The following is a 20,692-nucleotide window of genomic DNA, read 5'->3' as shown; positions in this document are numbered from 1 at the left end:
CTCATATGTATTAGCACCTATTGCTAGATTTTTTTTTTTTTTGTATCTGTGTTGTCATGAAACACATACAACTTGAGTTTTTACTTTCCGCAGATGATCTGATTGCCGGGTACAGGCTGTTTTTAGAGTTCTTTATCATTCAAATTGTAGGAAAGTTGTAGTTAGAAGGTACAGCTGCCTTTCCGACTTGAATCTGATGCCCCTATCTTTATTTACCAAAGCAAAACAATTCATCAGATTTAGTAGGAAGACTATCATCACTTTAAAAAAACAAAAGGAGGCCTGGTTCTTACTTACATGTAGTAAGCAGATTTCCCTAGAAATAAGTGCACCTGCCACAGTTCTTGAAAACCCAAGTCGAGGAGAACTTTAAAAACTCTTTACTTTTCCAGGGTAGTTGGATACCTCAGAGCTGTCAGGTTTTGTGGAGGGGCGGTGAACAGGAGGCAGGGGAAAGCCGAGGAGGTGGAGATCGGCATCTGTGAGCTGGAACATAAGCACTTGTATCCTATTTTAAAGGGGGTGGGGGAAAGTAGGTTAAGTTTGGTTATAAGAACAAATTCGAATTGTTCTCATTCTGATTCCTTAATTTTATAGATGAGGACGCTAATATATCAGAGGAAGGTGAGAGTAAGGAATCAGCGATAGAAGCCAGATCTCTTACATCCCAGGCAAAGCTTCTCCTGGACAAGGGCTCAGCCCCCTAGAGAAGCGATGGGCCCAGCTGCAGCCAGTGTCACCACACAAAGTGAGAAGGCCCATCAGCCATGCCTTCAGGGGACTGAACGCATTTGGCTGCCTCTGAGGAAGTGAAAACCACTAGGTCCTTCAGTCTTCTCTTCTCCTTCCCAATTTACCTCTCGTTTATTTTCAAAACTTAAGCCTCGTGTCAGGTAAACATTACTGGTGATGCAATTTTAGATCAGCTCTCAAAAAATTGGATCCTTGTTGGAAAAGTTGACCAAGGTAGATCTAAGATACAGAGTGTAGCCCATACCAGGTGTTTGTTCCTCAAGGAAAAGTAGACCATTGCCACCTTAGACAAGGAACCTCACCTGGCAGGCCACATACCGGGTCATGTGTAGAGACTTTGTGTCTCCGTATCCACAAACCGGTGTTTCCAGGATAGAAGGAGTGGCCCTGTGGGCTTTGTGGAAGCTTCTAACTGGTAATTACACTGTGGGTTGGGTGTGTCTGTGTGTGTCTTCAGATTTGCATATCTCATAATAAACACGCTGACAACCAGTTTGTGCCTCTAAGACTTTTAAGTAATCTGTCCATGGCTGCATAGTTTGCAGATGGTGGGACCAGGACATACATACAGGTCTTTTGACCGGAGCCCTTGTTACCTCTCTGCTGCCCCCTCCCATGAAGGTTAAGGCTTACATTAGTTTGGCACAAGATGATGCCTAATGCTGTCTGGTCACCACTTTCTTGTTGCATGTCACAAAGGTACAGACATATTGCATATATTACTTCCTTTTGTGTAGAAAAGGAGAAAATAGGAACTCACATTCCAGTTTTCTTGTATATACTTAAAGAAACTCTGGAAGAATTTTTTTAAAAAAAACAGAAACACTGGTTAGCTGTGTCTGAGTTAACACCAAGGTATGAATAACAGACAAGGTAAGAGGGAGAGTTTTTCCATTATTATTATTTTTTTAATGTTTTTACTTTTCGAGAGAGAGAGAGGGAGAGACAGAACATGAGCAGGGGAGGGGCAGAAAGAGAGGGAGACACAGAATCTGAAGTAGACTCCAGGCTCTGAGCTGTCAGCACAGAGCCTAATGTGGGGCTCAAACTCACAAATGATGAGATCATGACCTGAGCCAAAGTCTGATGCTTAACCAGCTGAGCCACCCAGGCGCCCCTTCCATTATTTTTTTATATTTTATTGAGCCATTTGAATATATTATTTAGCAACTTAATATATTTTTAAGTTATTAAATTAAATGGATAAATATTATCTATAATGATGTTTTCTGTGCCCAGCTTCATCTGCATTATCTGTTTGTAGTGTCTTACTTGTATCACCTGTGATCCTCATAATGATTCTGCAAAGTAGGTTCTACCACTGTTCTCAATTTATAGAAGAAGAAACAGCATCATAGCAAGGGTAGGTAACTTGCCCTGGGTTACAGGCTAGTGAGTGGTTAGAGCTCATTTGTATGCAGGCAGCCTGAGTCTAGAACCCATGTTCATAACCAGTAGAGGCAAGGATTAGACAAACAGCAAGAAACTCAGTTTTGAGTGTGTTCCAATATGACACAAGAGATGTTTTTAATTTGGCACTTTTGAAGTCTGTGAATCCTAAATAATGTGTCCACATCTATAGAGCAAGTCCAGGGAGACCGTGAAATTCCCATTATGCTAATCTAATCCAAGGATTACATTTATGCTGTGGTTGTAACAACATGCTGTAGATTGAGATATTGGATTTTCAATGCCAAATATTACAAATGCTGAGACACCCAAGGACATGCTGAGGGCATTAGGTGGGGAGGGAATAGTTCAGAGCCTCCAGATGGCAGGAGACAGCAGGGACCAGGATGGCTGGCAAGGCGGCCTCAGGGTGGCCGGGCAGGCAGAAGGCTTCAGATGCCACTACTGCGGGGGGGAGGTGCCCGCTGCAGGGGGTTTGGTGTGTGTCACCCACTGAAACCCCAGTGAAAGACCGCAGGACCTCAACATCTTACAGAGGTCGGAGGGAGGTATTGCAACCTGGTTAAAAAAAAAAAAAAATCCCACAGCTTGAAGTAAAATCATTTGAAAAGCTGGTGCAGCTAATAATCACTTGTTATTTGATAGCATCGATTATACTCTTATTTAAACTAAAAATTATCACTAAAAGATTATTCTATACAAGGATCAATTCATGCAAAAAGGAGAAACGTATATGCTAATTTAGATAATACCTGGAAGAAAATGTTCATCTTTTAGTAACTCAGATGATGAGGAAAACCAAGTTTTCCATAGGAAATGAAAAGATTACCATAGGAAAAGTCTGTGGCTTGACAAGGACTTGGGGGGGTGAGGGGGGTCAGTTCCTATCTGCAATTCAGATTAGCTCCCACCACTCCACTCACTAGCTCATAACCCAGGGTGGATTTCAGGAGGTATTACACATCAAGCTCTTAGAACAGATAATGCAAGTTAAACCTGGTGTGTAAAAAGCACTCAATAAATGTTAATGGTCATCATCATCAATGCTTGCTTCACCATCAATGCTTGGTTAACTTAATACAATAAGTATATCCCAGGTGTTTATATTTTTGCAATGGTGGTATTTTGTGGAGTGTAGCTCATTGACGAGAAAGGACCTGTCCCTCTCCTTTGTGTCTGGTCCTGTCAGGGCGGCCTAATGACCAGAGTCAGGGCTGACCTCCAGGCCACAGAGGACAGAGCTCACAGGTCACTAACCTGCTTACAACTTCACAGCTTACTGTGGCCTGTTGTTGAGGTTGTGTGAAACCCGGGCCCATGGCTGCTCTAACCTTCTGGGACCTGTCCCATCCACTCACCCCTCCTTATACCTTCAAGCCCAGAAATTTGGCCTGTGCCCCTTTGTTTTCAGCTCCGACCACCTATGGTTTTAGGGTTTTGTCTCTTTAATGTATGTTTCTCTCCCTGGGCTCCTTAAGAAATATGATAGAATTTCTCTTCTCCTTTTCCCTGTCCTTCCTAGAAATGATGACACATATGCCCTCTGTTTATTTTACTTTTGGGACATGTGTGATCTGTATATATGTGTGTTCTAGTTGATAATACCAGAAGCACACAATATAATAAAAGTTGAATGCTTAAGACCTTATTTAAAATGTCTGTCAAAGTGCTAGTAATCAGGGCGTCTGGATGGCTCAGTCAGTTAAGCATCTGACTCTTGATTTCAGTTCAGGTCATGATCTCGCAGTTTGTGACATCAAGCCCAGGTCAGGCTCTGTGCTGACAGCACGGAGCCTGCTTGGGATACTCTCTCTGCCCCTCCTTTGCACTCGCTCTTGCTCTCTCAAAAAAAAAAACAAAACAAAACAAAAAAAAAACAAAACAAAAAACAAAAAAGCAAAAGAAAATACAGTGTTAATAATCATTTATTTTTTTTAAGCCAGAATTTTTTTCTTTCCTGCCTTGATTCTGTCCTAAGAGGACAGCTCTCCCAAAGACCTTTCTGTCTCTGTGTTCTCGGAGCAGGGAGTGCAGGAGAGCCCCCGTCATATCCTGGTTATAGAAGGAACGTCCTGGTGACCGTTAGCGCAGTTCCATGAGGGGATGTGAAGTTCCTTCAGGGACATTATGTTTCTATTAGCTGTAGCCACAGTTATATACTCCCATCGGCAGCATTTCCAGGGCGGGTTTCTGATCCAGACTTGTAAATCCATGATTTATCCTAAATCCTGATGCATGGTTGTGGTGGAACAGTCGCTTACGTGTTTTTATTGTCTTGCTGCCTTTAAGAAAGTGAGCTTGGACAGTATGTGAGGAAAAGAAAAGGTAAACTGGGAAACCTGAGGTAATTTTCATTCCTAAAAGAATACCAGGGTGCCTGGCAATGAATGCATTTGGCAAAGAAGATGGCGTTGTATGGATTGAAATTTGGAATTCGTTCTCCAAAAGCTTAGAGAACGAAAGGGTCATTTATTTTTTGCCTTGTGTTTTCATGATACTCAGAACGTAATGATATTCCATGACACTTGTGTGCCTTCTAGTAAAAACACGCAACTCTGTATTGATCAGTTTTCTTCATCTCTGGTTTGTGACTATGTAGAGAAGTTTGAAAGCCTGTAGCCCTGACTACATGTAACCAAATAGTCTACTAATGGCCCTTCCTTTGTCAGGGACATTTAAAAGTGGTTTCATATTAATTGACAAGTCTGTGCAAGTGAATGCTTTCCTAACATAGTATGTCTAAAATGGTTTTCCTGTTCATTCCAGAAAACAAAAGCTCAGTCTTCTTTACTCCCTACTTGGGCCGTAAAGTTTATGCGGCAAAAAAAAATCAAGTAGAATCTTGGCTGACAGTAAGTCAGTAAATTGATCATTTTTGAGAGTCCGAGCAGTCAGAGTAAGGATCTCTCAAGTAAATAGGCAGGAATCTGGTTTTTGTATACTTCAGCTGTCTAGGCTGGCTAGATGAATAGGGTCATGTAACTAGTCTGCATTTTAATCCCACTGCCAGCAAAACAAGTATGTTAGTACCAGCATTTGTACATCAAGGTCTAGAGGCGAAAGTTCCCAGACTTGTAAAATATTTCCTTAAAAGTTAAGCGTCTTCTGGTTCTTCATCACAGATCCTGCCTTTAGGCTAGCTTTGAACTTCCAAAGCTTACGAGGACCTCAGCGGAGTTCTCTAGAAAGGTGTTTTTTACATGGTATTTAACTTTTAATGATCAGGGTGCATTTCAGACCTGTTTTTCTTCTCTGAAGGAACAGCATAACTGCAAGTAAAAACTTACACTTCTGTATATCAAGTGTTAGCACTGAAGAAGGGCGGGGACCCCTCAGGAGGGGCAGGTTAGAACCAAGTGTTTCTTAGAATGTCCACTTCTAAAAGCTCAGAAATGAGAAAGCTGGCTTTCTAGGTGCATGTAATTTCTCTCAAGGCTCTCCCAATAGATGCGTCATATTTTACAAAATTCAACATTCGTATCTGGAAGTTGGTCTTTGAAAAATTATTCTGCAAATGTGCCAGTAGCACTTAGCCAAGAGCTGGAGGTGTTTTTACTTTTCCTTTCATTATTCGTGTTTCTCAGTTTACTCTGTAAGTTTTTGGTGACTACTCCACGGGTCCCTGCCATGGCTCATCGCTCCCAGGGAATAGCCCCCCGCCCCACCTAATGGATAGTAGGCACCTGGAAGGTGGACAGTGGGACCAAGCCAGTGTCGATGATACAGAATCTCACGCAGCTGAACGCAAAGCCAAAGCGCAATTGGATTATGTCAAAAAGGGAAAAGGTGCCACGTGCATTTGCCGTGTTTCTTCACAGAGCAGGCCAACTTAAATATAGCCTACTACCACAACTTGTCCAGAATTAAAATAGCCCAGAACAAGTGGCAAATGGCAGGCAGTGGGGCTCTTTGCCAAGAGATGGCTAAGGGACAGGGAAAATGGGCTTTGAGATGGATTGTACATGCTTGAATAACAACAGCAAATAGGACACCCCGGGATCCTGCTTTGTAACTTAAATTTCAGGTCAGTGTACATTCCCAGAGCATAAAAGAGAAAACTGGTCAAAACACTCAGAAGCTTCTACGGGTATCTCAGAAGCAGATTAAAATGTGCTGTATTACTAATTTTAAATTAGAATCTGGTTCCTGAATTCCAGTTTAATGATTTCTTATCATGAGTCAAGAACAATACCATTGCAATTAGGTTTTCCAGGCATAGGAGATGTTTTAACCGGTGAATTGAATTACATCATAACCCTGTGCCAAAGCCTCATTTTGACAAAGGAGCCTGGTGCTGTACATAATGACATTATAATTTAAAAATATAAGCAGCCCTAAAAAAAAATACCATAAAAATAAATAAAAATGCAAGCAGCCCTGATTTAACTAGTTGCCCGGGCAGTGTTAGTGGTCAGCACAAGAGTTTTAGCTAGTATTTTGGTTAAATTATTTATTCCTAAAATTATTTCTTTGGTTGGTTTCAGTTTTCCTTCCAACTCTGTCACGTTCCCTGGGATTCACTAAACCAAAAAACACTTTATTAGAGGACTATAAGTACAGTGAAATATTTGCCCCAGATGAGAACAAACAAAAAACTTTCAGACACTCATAATAGTGGTCAATATTTGTTGGTACAGAGAGATATTTCAATCAAATATAACATCCACATATTAAAATGTGTGTATATTATATATTTACATATATTTGTGTATTCTTCCCCTAAAACTCACTGTCTGATTAAACCTACCAAGTAAACATTTAGTACTACTTTGGAAGTGTTTAATGATAGAAGAGATTCATGGTCTTACAGCATTTAAATTGAAAGCTGAGGGGTACCTGGGTGACTCAGTCGGTTAAGCATACGACTTTGGCTTAGGTCATGATCTCGCAGTCCAAGAGGTTGAGCCCCACATCGGACTCTGTGCCGACAGCTCAGAGCCTGGAGCCTGCTTCGGATTCTGTGTCTCTTTCTCTCTCTCTGCCCATCCCCCCGCTCACACTCTGTCTCTCCCTCAAAAATAAATAAATATTAAAAAAAACTAAATTGATAGCTAATAGTTGCAATTGATAGTTACTTTTAAGATTACAAAGCAGGTTTAAAAAAATCATAATCCTGGGTCTTTCTGTTATATCTAGAATAAAAAAGATTTGCTTTAAAAATTAATTTCAGATTTGTAGAACTAAGGTGATAGGTAAGCTGTTTACTAGAATTATGCCAGCACTATGGAAAAGAAATGTTAACATAAATTCCATGAAGTTATTTATCATATTAAAATACATCCCTTGTGCTAACTTATTATATATATAGTGTCTCAGAGCTCATGATACGACAGAGGGCTCTTTCTCGGACCAGCATCAGAACCTTTCTCATTTCATTTTGCCATGCAAGATCATTCGTGTGAGCTGCTATTGCTGTGATGTCTCAGAAAAACATTGCAGAGAAATTTCATATTTACAACTGACTGTTGCCAACAGTGATCATCTGCCAGAGAGAGATTTAAGGGAAAAGAAGCTTTAATTTCACCACCAGCATTGTTGGAATTGCAGTGGGGTCAGAGCAGTATGGTGATGTGTACAATATAAATGTAGTTAAGTAGGGAAAGAAAAGTGAGCATGATATTTAGAATTAAGTAGAAGTATATGTGCCTGGAGTAGCAGATAATTTGAAAGTATTTCTAGACATTTGTAATAATTAAGTACATGGAGGCTGTGTTTGAGGTAGGAGACATTAGGAGTTGATCATGAAGTGAGGATTTGCATCACCATGGAGAGATGTCAGGAGAGACCAGCCAGGGGTGATTATCTTAGGAAGCCAAATCCAAGGTCTGAAACCTGGAGAAGCATCAGTAGGAAGACAAGGAACAGCGGGACGTTCTGAACATTATGTAGGAGCTCCTAAGAGCGTAGATTCCAGCTAAGGCTGCTCCCCAGCCTTGGTCTTTTGTGTGGTGTCTCCTCCTTGTCGTGGATGGAAAGAGCTTCTTCTCAGTCTGTGGAACTCCTCTTCTTACTCTGGGAACAAATGCTATTTTTCAGGCCATTCTAATTCCTCCTTGTAAGAAGCCCTGTCTCTAGGGCAGCGGGGTCCACACATACTCTAGAAGAACGAGGTCTCTTCAGGACGGGTGTGTTTTATGCATTATGATTGACTCTCAAAGGCATTCTCCTTTCTTTGATGTCCTTCATGTTTTCAGGGTATCTGATGGACCCAAGGGCGCCCATTTCATTCTAGAACAAAATGAAGACCGTGAAGTGTAATACTCCATTGTGCCCATTGTGACATTATTTGGGTCCAGAATTATAAATACATTTTACAGGTTTCTACCAGAATCATACAAAGCCTCTCATGCTACCCGGTTCTCTGCCTTAAGTGCAAGGGGATTTTTCACATTCCTACCTCAGATAGGGCAGAGCAGCCCTAAGGCAAGAGCATGTCCTATTGTCCCCAAGACTGTTGTCATTTCAGTAGATACCATGATTGTATTGAAAAGGAAGGAAACACTATTTCCAGTACTCTTGCTGTGGCTAGAATTTAGCACAATCAGGAAATCCAACTTGGAAAGTATAGCCCAATGCTCTGAGGTAAACCTGCAGACTTCTAAAGCATCTGTCAGAAAGCAGTGAAGCGGCAGGTAAGACCCTGGATCTCTCTGCCGGGGGAAGAGTAGGCTTTGGAGTTTGCCAGGTAATTCTTCCTGTCCCTCCAGAGTTCAGTCTGACTTTCCTCCAGTCATAAGATAGCAATTAGTAGATTTTTAATTTGGGGCCTCAGAGGAAATCCTTACTTTAATGCAGATCACATCCTAAATTCCCCCCATTCTTGGGATGTGCAGTATTCCTTCTATGTCTGGAATTCTTCCTGATATTCTTTGGACTTGATCTGAATCTCGGATTGGTGAGAAGTAGCTCCATTTGGGTTAATGCATCTGTCTCCTAAGGAATGGAGTCCCGGAAGACAGCCCCTGCATTCCCTGGGGCCTGCAGCAAGGGCCCATCCATGCTGCTGACAGGCATGGCATCCCAGGCCCCTTTGTCAATCCCACAGAGAAGAAAATTAAAGGTTAAAAGTTCATCAATATGTGTCTAGAGTAGAAACCCAGGCAGACAGCAGGCGGACAACAACAGGAATATTCCAAGTAGCATAAGCACCATAAAAGTGTAGTATTGGAGCAGATCACTCATAGTCTATTGGGATCAGAAGGAAAAGATTATTATTATTTGAGCCAGAATATAACATGATTTTTTTTTTTACTTCCTTTGAATCCTGCCTTGTGTTTCTACCACCATCGCTGATGAAATATACATTTTTATCTCAATATACATATATTCATCTTCAAGACTGCCTCTGCCCCCCAAATCGTATTGTTACTTTTATTGAAAGATGCAGCACAGAAAACCAGTTACCCTGGTTTATATATGTTTTCTGTTTCCATTTTTCTGTGTCCCAGGGTAGGCCATTATTTTATCTATTGAATACTGGGATGAAAAATTGCTGTTCTCAGTTTAACACAGCAAATACTGAATACAGGTAAAATTACAACAGAAATTTTTTGAGATTCTCATGGAGATGAAGAAGAAAACTTTTTAAGAATTCCGGAAGAACTGGATGATCTTCTGATATCTCCTTTTAAAGTCGGAGGCGTTAATTACTGATTTGGTGATATGGGGAAAGGCAACTATGAGTTGGATGAATCTGTAGTATTTTTAACACCACCTAAAAATGTTCCTGCTAAAGAATACCCTTGATGAAAACCGAATCTTTCCTATAGTCTATAGTGAGATGTTTTCTAAGCTGTGTTATTTTCATTTGAAAGTCAGCCAAGACTGATTTTTTAAAAATATTTAAAGAAGAAAGCTCAAAATTTGCATTTTTCAATGGGAGTCATAAGTCTGTTAATTTTAAAGCATTGGATAGAGAAATGAGGGCAACAAAGAAAGCCATGAATATAAGAACAATGGATATGAATGAATTTTTATAGCAGAAAGAAGTTTATTACCGGAAAATGAAATTAAATACAATGTTTGCTAAAGCAAAATCCAGAGGATAATAATACAGAAATCATTTCACAACATAGTCACCCCACTTTGCCCTAAAGTTTCAAAGACGGGTTCTGCCCTTTCATCCCACTGGGACCGTGTGGGTTCTCAGAGGCCCTTCCAGTTCTAAGTGCGTTTTTTCATCTGTCTGGTAAAGCAGAACTTTCGAGAGTCACTTCCTCAAAACCAGAAGATTAACATAAATCAGAGCAAATCCTGTATGCTTTTTATATTGTCCCCAGTACCTGTTGCAGCAAAAGACTGAAGATTTAAAGTAAACATAGTCAAGGATTCGTAGTCGAACTGTTGAGTGATTCCTTGTCACAAACCAGTCATGAAATAACTGGGTTACCTGAATTACAGTTTCTACAAGGAAACATGAAGTGACTAAAACTAGTTTGCTGAGAGAATAACTACAGCTGACCCTTGAACTTAGACATGGATTTTTTTTTTTTTTGGTACAACACAGTGTAAATATATTTTCTCTTACTATGTTCTTAATACCATTTTCTTTTCTCAGACTTCCTTGATTGTAAGAATATTAATACATATTTTAAAAATATGTGTCGATGGACTGTTTACGTGATCAGTAAAGCTTCTGCTCAACTGTAGGCAGTTAGTAGTTAAGTTTTGGGAGAGTCGAAAGTTGCCCGTGGATTTTTGACTGTGTGGGGAGTTGGTGCCGCTCACCCTATATTGTTCAAGGGTCCACTGTTTATCCCTTCTGTTTCGGCATCCCTGTCAAAGAAGTCTCATAAATTCTACCCCTTCAAAACATGCACATTTAGCATGACAGAGCTCAAGATGCAGGATGGTTTTGCACGGCCAGTCCCAAGTCAGCTTTTGCTAATACTGTTCCACATCTAATGTTCAACAGAGGAATAGGTTCCTTGTTGTTCACCGTCAAAGCATATCTAAATAGAACAAAGTGAAGTGGAAACTGGTAGATTTGGGATATTTAGAGAGCCATTTTAGATCATCTGAGATAGAAAACGGGTATCTTATTACCTAAGAGAATGTGTTTCAACTATGAGTTCAGGGAGGAATTCTGAGGGTTTTACGTGATTTTTATGAGTGAATACTGTTCTCTTAATTTTTCCTAATGTAGAAATATTTATCAAATGGAATAGCTTGAGCACCAGGGTGTACATTTAATGGGTACTGGTGGCAGGAAGGTGGAGATTAGGTCCACCTGTGAGCCAGTCACCCTGTCAGCCTGTCACTCAGCTGAACGCCATTGGCTGCTATCATGTGTCTCGATCGCTGGGTAGTCTTAAGTTGCTCTACTTCTTAGTCATACTGTACTTTAATTTGTAGCCATAATGGACCCCTGGTAAAGGATAAGAAGTATAACAACACTGATGAAGAAATAAAAATAGCATTGACATGCCAATTCTTTTTTTTTTTTTAATTAACTTTTGAGAGAGAGAGAAAGCACACATAAGCAGGGGAGGGACAAAGAGGGAGGGAAAGAGAGAGGGTGGGGGGAATCCCAAGCAGGCTCATTCTGTCAGCACAGAGCCCGGTGTGGGGACTCGAACCCACAAACCATGAGATCATGACCTGAGCCAAGATCAAGAATCGGACGCCCACCTGTCTGAGCCACCCAGGTGCCCCTGACTTGCCAGTTCTTATTACCCAGGTCTTCTCTGTTCTGAGGGTTGCAAAGTTCTTACCAGACACATCCAGATGTTTCTGTTACAGTGCTGAATAGAAAATAAAGTCATAATGTCTAGTGTCATTTTATTGAATGTGCATCCATTTTCAAATAATTTGACCCATCTTTTGTTACTAAGAGCCTCCTGGCTGATAATTTGAACTGAAAGTATACCCTTTAGTAGTATATCAGATTCAGTCTCAGAATAAGGAGTTTCTATGAATCTGCCATAGGAAAGACAGAAGCCTTACTTTGATCAATTAAAAAGCACCTAAAACTATAATAATAGTCTGCATTGATAGGACTTCGCAATTACCAAATTGCCTTTACACTTTTCTCTTGGTCCTTATTTAACCCTTGCTGTTTCCCCTGGTCCACAGTCCACCATTGGCTATGTGCCCTGTCTCCCTACCTAAGGTTCTGTCTCTGTCCTCCTCATTGATGCATCTACCCTGCATCAAGGCCATCTTCTACTTTCTATGCTTCTCCCAGAAGAGAGAGACTTTCAAGAGGAAGATGTGATGGAATCATGGAGACCTGAAGTCAGGTCCTCCTGGTCCTGTTCAGCAATTCCAGTACTCCTTGTTTCCATTCCCTAGAACTTTTGTACAGTTCTGACTCCAAATCTTCACCTTTTTGACCCCTCAGATTCTTCCCACTGGCCCTAAATTTTAGCAGAAGACTAATAATGGCCATTTATTGATTCCATACCCTAAGTTAGGACTAAGTATTTCATATCAATCAATTGTGATCCAGAACAACTCTACAAGGTAATATCCTCCCCCATTTTATACATAAGGAATTGAGGAGAAAGAAATACAGTATGTGATAACCTGGAGTTTAAACCCAGGCCTGTCTGGTTTCAAAGCCCACTGCATTCTCGAGCTCTCACAGGCTTTCAAAGGATCTTTTAGATAACCTTAAAACATTGGATGGATCCATCACTGTTCTTATGTTTTTTCCTGTTTCCTTTCTTTTGCCTCATCCAGGACCTGTCTCCAGCAATTGTCACCTCAAAGATTCTTCATTTTCTGCTGTTGTCTGGGCATCTTTCTTCCCACCTCGTGATAAGATCAGTTTTCATTTTCTTAAGAGTAAAACGTCTTTTCCCTTGGCCCAGCTAATCCTTCTGGTTACTGTCCACATTTCCTCCTGCCTTTCTGTGTCAAAGGTCTCCAGCATGTGGCCCACACCTGCTTCCTCCACTTCCTCTGCCCATTTCCTCACCAGCTCCCCATCCGACTGGCTTCTGCAGTGGGACTGCTTGTTAGTACTACCCTCTCAAAGGTTCTTATCAAGTTCAGCAGCCTCTCCTATGCCCTCCCCTTTCCCCAGCACCATCAACCCTTACTCAGATTCTAAATGTGATTGTTTCAGCACCATTCTATCTGTAGTAAGTAAGCCATTCATCTGGATACCGAGTGAGATACAGTATTTTGGGGTTATCTTCTGTGTTTCTCTCCTTACCCATTTACCATTCCACCAGTATTCAGCCTCTGTTCCAGGATTTTTATTAAGAGCTGGCTTAACACAGAGGCTGCCCTCTTGTTTCAGACTTCTGATAGTCCTTCCCTTAAAACGTCCATTGATTATTCCTTCCAGCTCTTGCCCTCACTAGATACTTAGCATGCCCTGGCTTGGACTAGTGCAATGGCTTCTTATCTGAGAGCCTAACCTTTGGTCTTTTCTCCTCACTTCCCCCAGCACACCTAGGATGCTCCATAAATACTTGTATATCGGGTCATTTTTTTTAATTTTTAATTGTAAAATATACACGACATAAAATCTACAGTCCTAACCATTTTTAAGTGTGCAGTTCAATAGTGTTTAGTACATTCACACTATTATCAACCCATCTTGAGAACTTTTTTATCTTGCAAAACTAAAACCTATACCTGGTGAATGATAGCTCCTTGTTCCCCTTGCTTTAGCCCCCTGGCAACCACACGTCTTTCTGTCCCTATGAACTTGACTTCTCTGGGGACCTCATATGAATGAAATCATTGGATGTGTGTTCTTTTATGACTGACTTGCTTCACTTAGTGTAATGTCCTCAAGGTCCATCTGTGTTTTATAGCATGTGTCAGAATTCCTTCTTTTTTAATGTTGAATATAATATTCTGTGTATGTATACGCCATGTTTTGTTTATTGATTCATTCACTAATGGACACTTGGGTTGTTTCTACCGTTTGGCCATTGTGAATGAATAGTGCTGCTAAGAAAATGGGTGTACAGATATCTCTTTGAGACCCTGCTGTCACTTCTGGCCAGACACCCAAAAGTAGAATTGGTGGATCATACGGTAAATCTATTTTTAATTTTTTTGAGGATCCTCCATACTATTCTGTATAACAGCTGTGCCATCTTACGCTCCCTCCAACAGTGCACGAGCTTCCAAATTTCTTAGCATTCTCATCAGCACTTGTTGTTTTCTCTTCTTTTTGTTTTTTACAGTAGCCATCCTACTGAGTGTGAGGTAGTATCTCATTGTGATTTTCACATGCATTTCTGTTATGACTAGCAATGGTGAGCATCCTCCCATGCTATTTGTATATCTTCTTTGCAGAAACGTCTATTCAAGTCCCTTGCCCTTTTTTTAGTTGGCCTTTTTTGTTACTGAGTTGAAGGAGTTCTTACATATTATTCTGGGTATTAGCCCATGATCAGATAAATGGTCAGCAAATTTTTTCTCCCACTCGGTGAATTACCAGTGATTATATTTTAAAGAGAAGTTGTAATCTTATTTAGTGCTTATTTAGTGCTAGTTTTTAAACTTTAGAATGACCTTCATTAAAAAGGACTTTTTCTAAAAATTATTTAAAGAATAAAACATACCTTAAATTTGTTTTTTCATCAGATTTTTCTCAGTGCATAAAATACATAGGGAGGTGACTTTTAGGTAAGTTGTATAAAATTCAGAATAAAGTAGAAGATAGCCAGTTATTTATTTGGCCTCTTTCAGCTGAGGATTATAAATGTGCTTTTGACCTGGCCTGTCCAGAGAATACAGCCTTTAAGCTTATTAAGTTTGATCAAATGTTAGAGAATAAAATCTGTAATATACATAAGACTGAAGATTTGTTTTTCAAGCTTGAAAGTGTTCTCAATATAGAAGAAAATCCTATAAAGGAAGTTGAATAGTAGGTTCTGCTCGTCCGTAAGTTATGATGTGTGTTCCTCAGCTTTAACACACAGAGTTCAGAAAATTTAGTATAACAAGAGCTTATTGATCTGGTGATTTTTTTTTTTCAATATCCTGCCAGTTTCCAAAAAAGGATTTGCAGGACATTATGGTTCACATTCATAGTAGCATCCTGACATTGGGGAATGTTGAAGCCATGTAGCTAGAGAAGATAACCATACACATAGATTGAGGATAGTTTTACTCCCAAGATTCCTCGTAGCCTTAACAAAAAGAGAAATGATGTAGTTCTCATTGTATGATACAAGGAGGTGCACAAATTTATCATCAGAGACCTTTTTTTTTTTTTTTCCCCTGGGACTAAACTGTAAGAGGAATGTGTCACCAAGGTCTGTATAAACATAATGGTGTCACACATAATGGACAACATTTTACAAAAGTTATGTAAACATTCTTCATATGGATCTTGGTTCTTCCTCCCTCCCTTTGATAAAAAGCCAAAAGTATGATATGAATTATGATTCTATGAAGGGATTTCTATGATAGCTAAGGAGGTGTGGTTTGACTTTTGATCTCTGGGACAAGAATCATCTGTGGCCTAGACTTGCCTCAGTGTAGTCTCTGGCTAGTAATGCGTTCAAAGCCGGTGTTATCACACCTCTGAGAAAGTTTGAGCCCTTGAAAGATCAAATACCAAACTTCAATGGGAATATCATGCTCCTTCATTTACATTTTATGTCTCAATCACTTGCTATCACTTTTAGGAAAAGAAGCATTGGGACTTCCGCTCAGGTCATGATCTCGTGGTTTGTGAGTTTGAGCCCCTCGTCGCTCTCTGTGCTGACAGCTCAGAGCCTGGAGCCTGCTTCGGATTTTGTGTCTCCCTCTCTCTGCCCCACTCACACTCTGTCTCTCTCTCTCTCTGTTTCAAAAAATAAACATTAAAAAAAAAAAAGTTGAGACAGGCATCTAAGGGGCCCGCCTGCACCTTAGCAGGAGGGAGTATATGCTGAGCCTTGCCAGGCTGGTCTTATCAGAGAATCAAATCAAGATTGAAAGAACAGTTCCTTCCGGGTGCAATAACTCAGAAATCATGCCTCATTTTTAAGCCGAGGTCTGTGTAGTCACCTCCCTCTTACTCCTGTCAGGAGTATTCCTTAACAGACTGATTTCTTCTTAAAAAGGACTACAATTGTATACACAAGATGATTGGCTTTCACAAATCTGGGTCTCTTGTAAATGAATAAGGTCACGGTCCAAAAGGAAGGCTAACAGGTCATATCTGTTGCATTTTCTTACCGTGATGTCTTAACCCAGGAAAGAGTTTTAGCTCTTAGCAGGCATTTCCAAGAGAACCAGAAGGGAAATAGGATGGTCGGCAGTAAAGATAGAAGCAGGGTCTGTTCTGCCTCTGTGGTAGCCCCAGTGGGAGACGGTGGCTGTGACCAGACCAGGCGCAGGGATGCAAACAAGAACCGGCTGGATTGAGGATGTGTTTTGGAGGTAGTTCCAGCTGGATTTGCCGACTGTGGCTGTGGCGTGTGACCGAGAGGGAGGCCTCAGGGGTGACTCCAAGGGTGTAGGCTTCAGGAACTGGAAGAATGGGGTTGCCATCACCTGAGATTTGGATTCTTAATGCACAGTTGCTCTCATTTTAAAGTTTTCCTAATAATCTTCTTTAAATGTTGGGACATCAAGGCAAATCACATGCATGACCCCTGAACCAAGTAGATCATAGGCTCTGCCATCAAATTTTAAATCCTATCAGTGAGCTGACTTTGATTTAATATAACAAATTTTAAAAGACCTCAAAATCCACATTTTTTAAAAAGCAGTTACTGTTGGGGAGAGAATATATAAAAAGCAGAAAGAACAAAATTTGTAAATGGGGTATACAGTTTGTCCATTCTAAATTAAAATCTTCATCAGCCGTGTCAGCGAGTGGATGAGCGAAAGGTTGAAGTTCGAAGTTGGGACAGACATCTAAGCGGTCAGCATGTTACCTTAGCAGGAGTGAGTATATGCCAGGCGTGTTTAATATATTGTTGATAGACTTTTGTGTGTGTGTAAAAGCATTACTAGCTTTAAGAAAAATCAGGAAAGTGGGACTATTTTGTTCTGAGCACGGTGACTTGAGAGTTTGTGAAAAAACTATTTCGTTAAAGAAAGAAACTCCGATATTCATCATCAAATTACTGATTGGAAAAATAGGTTGAGATTAAGTACCTGTATACAGGGGATGCCTCACATCCAGAAATTTCACATTTACCATTTTGGCTTTTCACACATGACCTTTTTGGGGCTTATGTCCAGGGGGACATCACCCAGCTGCTTGTGTGAGCTTAGCCAGCCTCTCAGGTCTCTTTGCCTCTTCACCCATACATAGTAACTCTCTACAAGCGAAAACTGTGGGTCTATTTGTAAAATTATGGCCTTAACAGAAAGTCAACAGCTGATGCCCAACTGAAAGAAGTTGCTTTCTACTTACTTTTCACTGCATTTATGGGAGCGAGTGTATGTGATCATGGTGTTTTGAGATTGGTAAGGGTCTGACCACTTACAGATATCAGCAGTGTTTGAATATGTGAAAGACTTACTGGGTATGTGTGCTCCTTATGTGTGTGTGTGTGTGTGTGTGTGTGTGTGTGTGTGTGTGTGTTCCACGTGACCAGCTACAGCAGCAGGGCATCCACTTTGCATTGTTTCAGCTGACCTCCCCAGACTGACTTGCCTAAACCCCCCACCCCCCAACCCATGAACAATGGCATGTCTTACCACTTGGCTGAATAAAGGGGTTGTGTGTGGCTCTGGAACTGAGCCTGGGATTTGAACACATGAATTCACTAACATGAGCCAGAGTTAAGCCCGGATTTTTCCCCGGGCTAATATCTAGACCTGTCAGTGGCCTGGCCACCCCAAGCTGGTGGTGACAGCAAACTCAGATGGGTTCCTTTTCTGCTTCCTGTCTTTGGGTCCAGGGCTACCAAAAGCACTCACGCAGGCCTCTCGTTTAGGTTTTGAATGTGGTTTTGACTCATCTTGCTGGCTGTGCTGGAGCCTTGATGCAGGGTGGGGCACTAGATGGAAAGGTTCCCCTCCCTGTTTGGGCTTACAGGAAGGAGCAAGTAAAAAACTAAAGGGTCACGGCTTTACTGACACTGTACTTCCAAAATATATTTGTAGAAAGGTTAAGCTATATCTGTTTACTCTCCAGCTTAGCATATTGTAAAAAGTGGTGGAGATAAATGGTACCATTTTATGGTGGTGCATTGTGATAGTATCAGAATAAACTGTTTGTACTTAGGTTTACAAATTTATCATTGAAGGGCTAGCAGATTTTATTATAAGGCAGCATAACTGTACTCTTCTGGCTTCATTAATTATGATGCCCAGACATAGTTAGGCTCTATCTAAGAATAGATAAAATTGAAAATAATTCTGAGAGAAAGGGTTGGGGATTCTGAGAAACTGAAAGAACATAACACAGAGCATCCATTGATTCTCAGACTCAACACGGGGACTAACCGTTAATTTTGTTTCCATTTCATGGTCCCTTATAACCTAAAATGTCCTCTGTGATTCAGAAATAACAATTTTGATGATTGGAAGTTGATCCATTCATTTTGAATTGGTGAATTTTATTTTTTAGAGCAGTTTTAAATTTATAGAAAAATTGAGCAGAAAGCATGGAGTTCGTTCCCATGTATATATACCTCCTCTCCCCACACCCACAGTTTCCCCTATTATTAACATCTTGCAGGAGAAGTACATTTGGTACGGTTGAACCAGTATTGACATATTATCTGAAGTCCATAGTTGACGTTAATATTATCTAAAGTCCATAGTTGACGTTAGAGCTCACTCTTCTTTAGTGGGTTTTGACACATGCATAATGTCACATGTCATACAGAGTAGTTTCATTGCCCTCAGTTTCTCCTGTGTTCCACCTCTTCATTCCTCCCCCACTTTTGCCCTGAAGCCTTGGCCACCGCTGATCTTCTTACTGGCTTTATGGTTGTGTCAATCTGTTCATTTTTAAGCAACTACCCAGATGTTCCTAAGGAAGCATCATTCAATCCTTTATTCATAAAATGAGCCCCCAATAAACCCTGTGTGCTAGGCAGTGTTGTACACATTGAGAATCTAGCAGAGAACCAGAAATGTAAAATCCCAGTCTTTGGGAAGCTTACATCCTAGTACAGCCAGCCTCCAAGCTTCGCTAAGTCCTGCGGAGGAGTGAGGGGTCCCCTGAGGACACAGAATGAGAGGAGGTAGTTGGAGAATTTGAGAACGGGACCTCCTGCCAGTGAGCCCCCACCCCCGTCTCAGGTCAGACCCCATCTTCCCCACGTCCTTCCTGCAGCTAGTCCCAGCTGGCCTGCACCAGCTGCCACCTGCGTTTTCCCCACTAAGAACTGCTAGGGCACAATGCTATTTCCCAACTTTTCGTCTCCTGCTGTTTCTGAAATAAGCGCAAGCACCTCTTTCAGACTTTCATTTAGCTTTTACTAGTAGTTATCTACAGCCCTGCCTGGTGCTAGTAAAATAGGATGGAAGGTTAACAGAATTCTAAGAAATAGATGCCCATGACTATCATCTAAATACTAACTGGACAAGATCTTTGGAAGGAGATGACCCAGAGCTCCCCGTCTTGCCCTCTAAATCCTCTCTGCTTGGGCAGGTGGACATCAGTTCTCCTGCCTTGCCATAAGAACCCCACCCCACCCCACCCCCGCCATTCTCTACCCAGCTGCCTTCTCCCTCACCCTAGTCCTCTGGAAAGAGAAGAGGTTTTGTCAGTTGAGGATGGGCCAAGGGGCAGGTAGAAGATTGAAAGACATCTGTTTCTTCCTCCCCAACTCTGTCTCCTTGTTTCACACAAAAACCTACATAAAGTTAAATGGGCTCCTTAGAACCTCCAGAGCACATCCCTAAGAGCACACTCTGTGCTCTGCTTCTACAGGCTGGTGAGAGCCCATTGTGTGCGTGTCTCCCCAGCTACACATTCAGTGACATCACATTGGTCGCTTCAGTTGGTCAAGGAGGGAGTATTTATACCACGGTAATCAGTGCCACAAATAAAGAGTTTTACTACTTTTTTCCAGAATTACTTTTCCAGCATGCTATCGGGCAGACCCTTGTCGATCAAATTCTTATTTTGATTCTACCATAGGAAATTAAATTCACGAACACTATATATTCATAAGCTCTAACTCTACTCTCCATGGTTTGGAGCAGGGGAGATTTGATCAGTCAGCAGGAGTCAGCAGGAGATTTGATCCCGTGTTTTGAAAACCAGGCTTTGCATCAAGCTGCACAGAACTTGCTCACCCTTTTCATTTCCCTTGAAAGGACTGAGGAAATATACGGGTGGTTTCATCCATGTCGTCATCATTGATCTCTCACAATATGACCATAAAACTTGCAGTTGGAGGCGTGTGACCACGATCACAGCATTTTCCTCCCCAGACCGCAGACAGCTTGCATGTCCGTGTGTGATTAACAAGGTGCCGCCCTTGCTGACTCGCCCTTTGTGCTCCGTGTAGGACCGCACACGCACGAGCGAAAGCTGACGCCGCTGACCAGGCAGCTCAGGCTGCCCGCCAGGAGTGTGACATCGCAAGAGCTGTGGCCAGGGAGCTGTCGCCGGACTTCTACCAACCAGGTGAGACTGTTGTCCAGTGATGGGAGA

At 41.3% G+C, this 20,692-nt stretch overlaps 1 protein-coding gene across 4 annotated transcripts in view; it reads left to right on the top strand.

Moving 5' to 3' along the window:
* Positions 1-20,692, top strand: part of JPH1 (junctophilin 1) — an 83,528-nt gene that overhangs the window by 38,105 nt on the left and 24,731 nt on the right. For all 4 annotated transcript variants that reach the window (XM_023248222.2, XM_023248223.2, XM_023248224.2 and 1 more), the window contains exon 3: positions 20,547-20,665. In XM_023248222.2, the coding sequence (XP_023103990.2) occupies positions 20,547-20,665 (119 nt within the window). The remainder of the gene's footprint in view (positions 1-20,546; positions 20,666-20,692) is intronic.

This window comes from Felis catus, chromosome F2, assembly GCF_018350175.1.
Source record: "Felis catus isolate Fca126 chromosome F2, F.catus_Fca126_mat1.0, whole genome shotgun sequence".
Taxonomy (NCBI): Eukaryota; Metazoa; Chordata; class Mammalia; order Carnivora; family Felidae; genus Felis; species Felis catus.
This window is presented reverse-complemented; position numbering and strand designations above follow the sequence as displayed.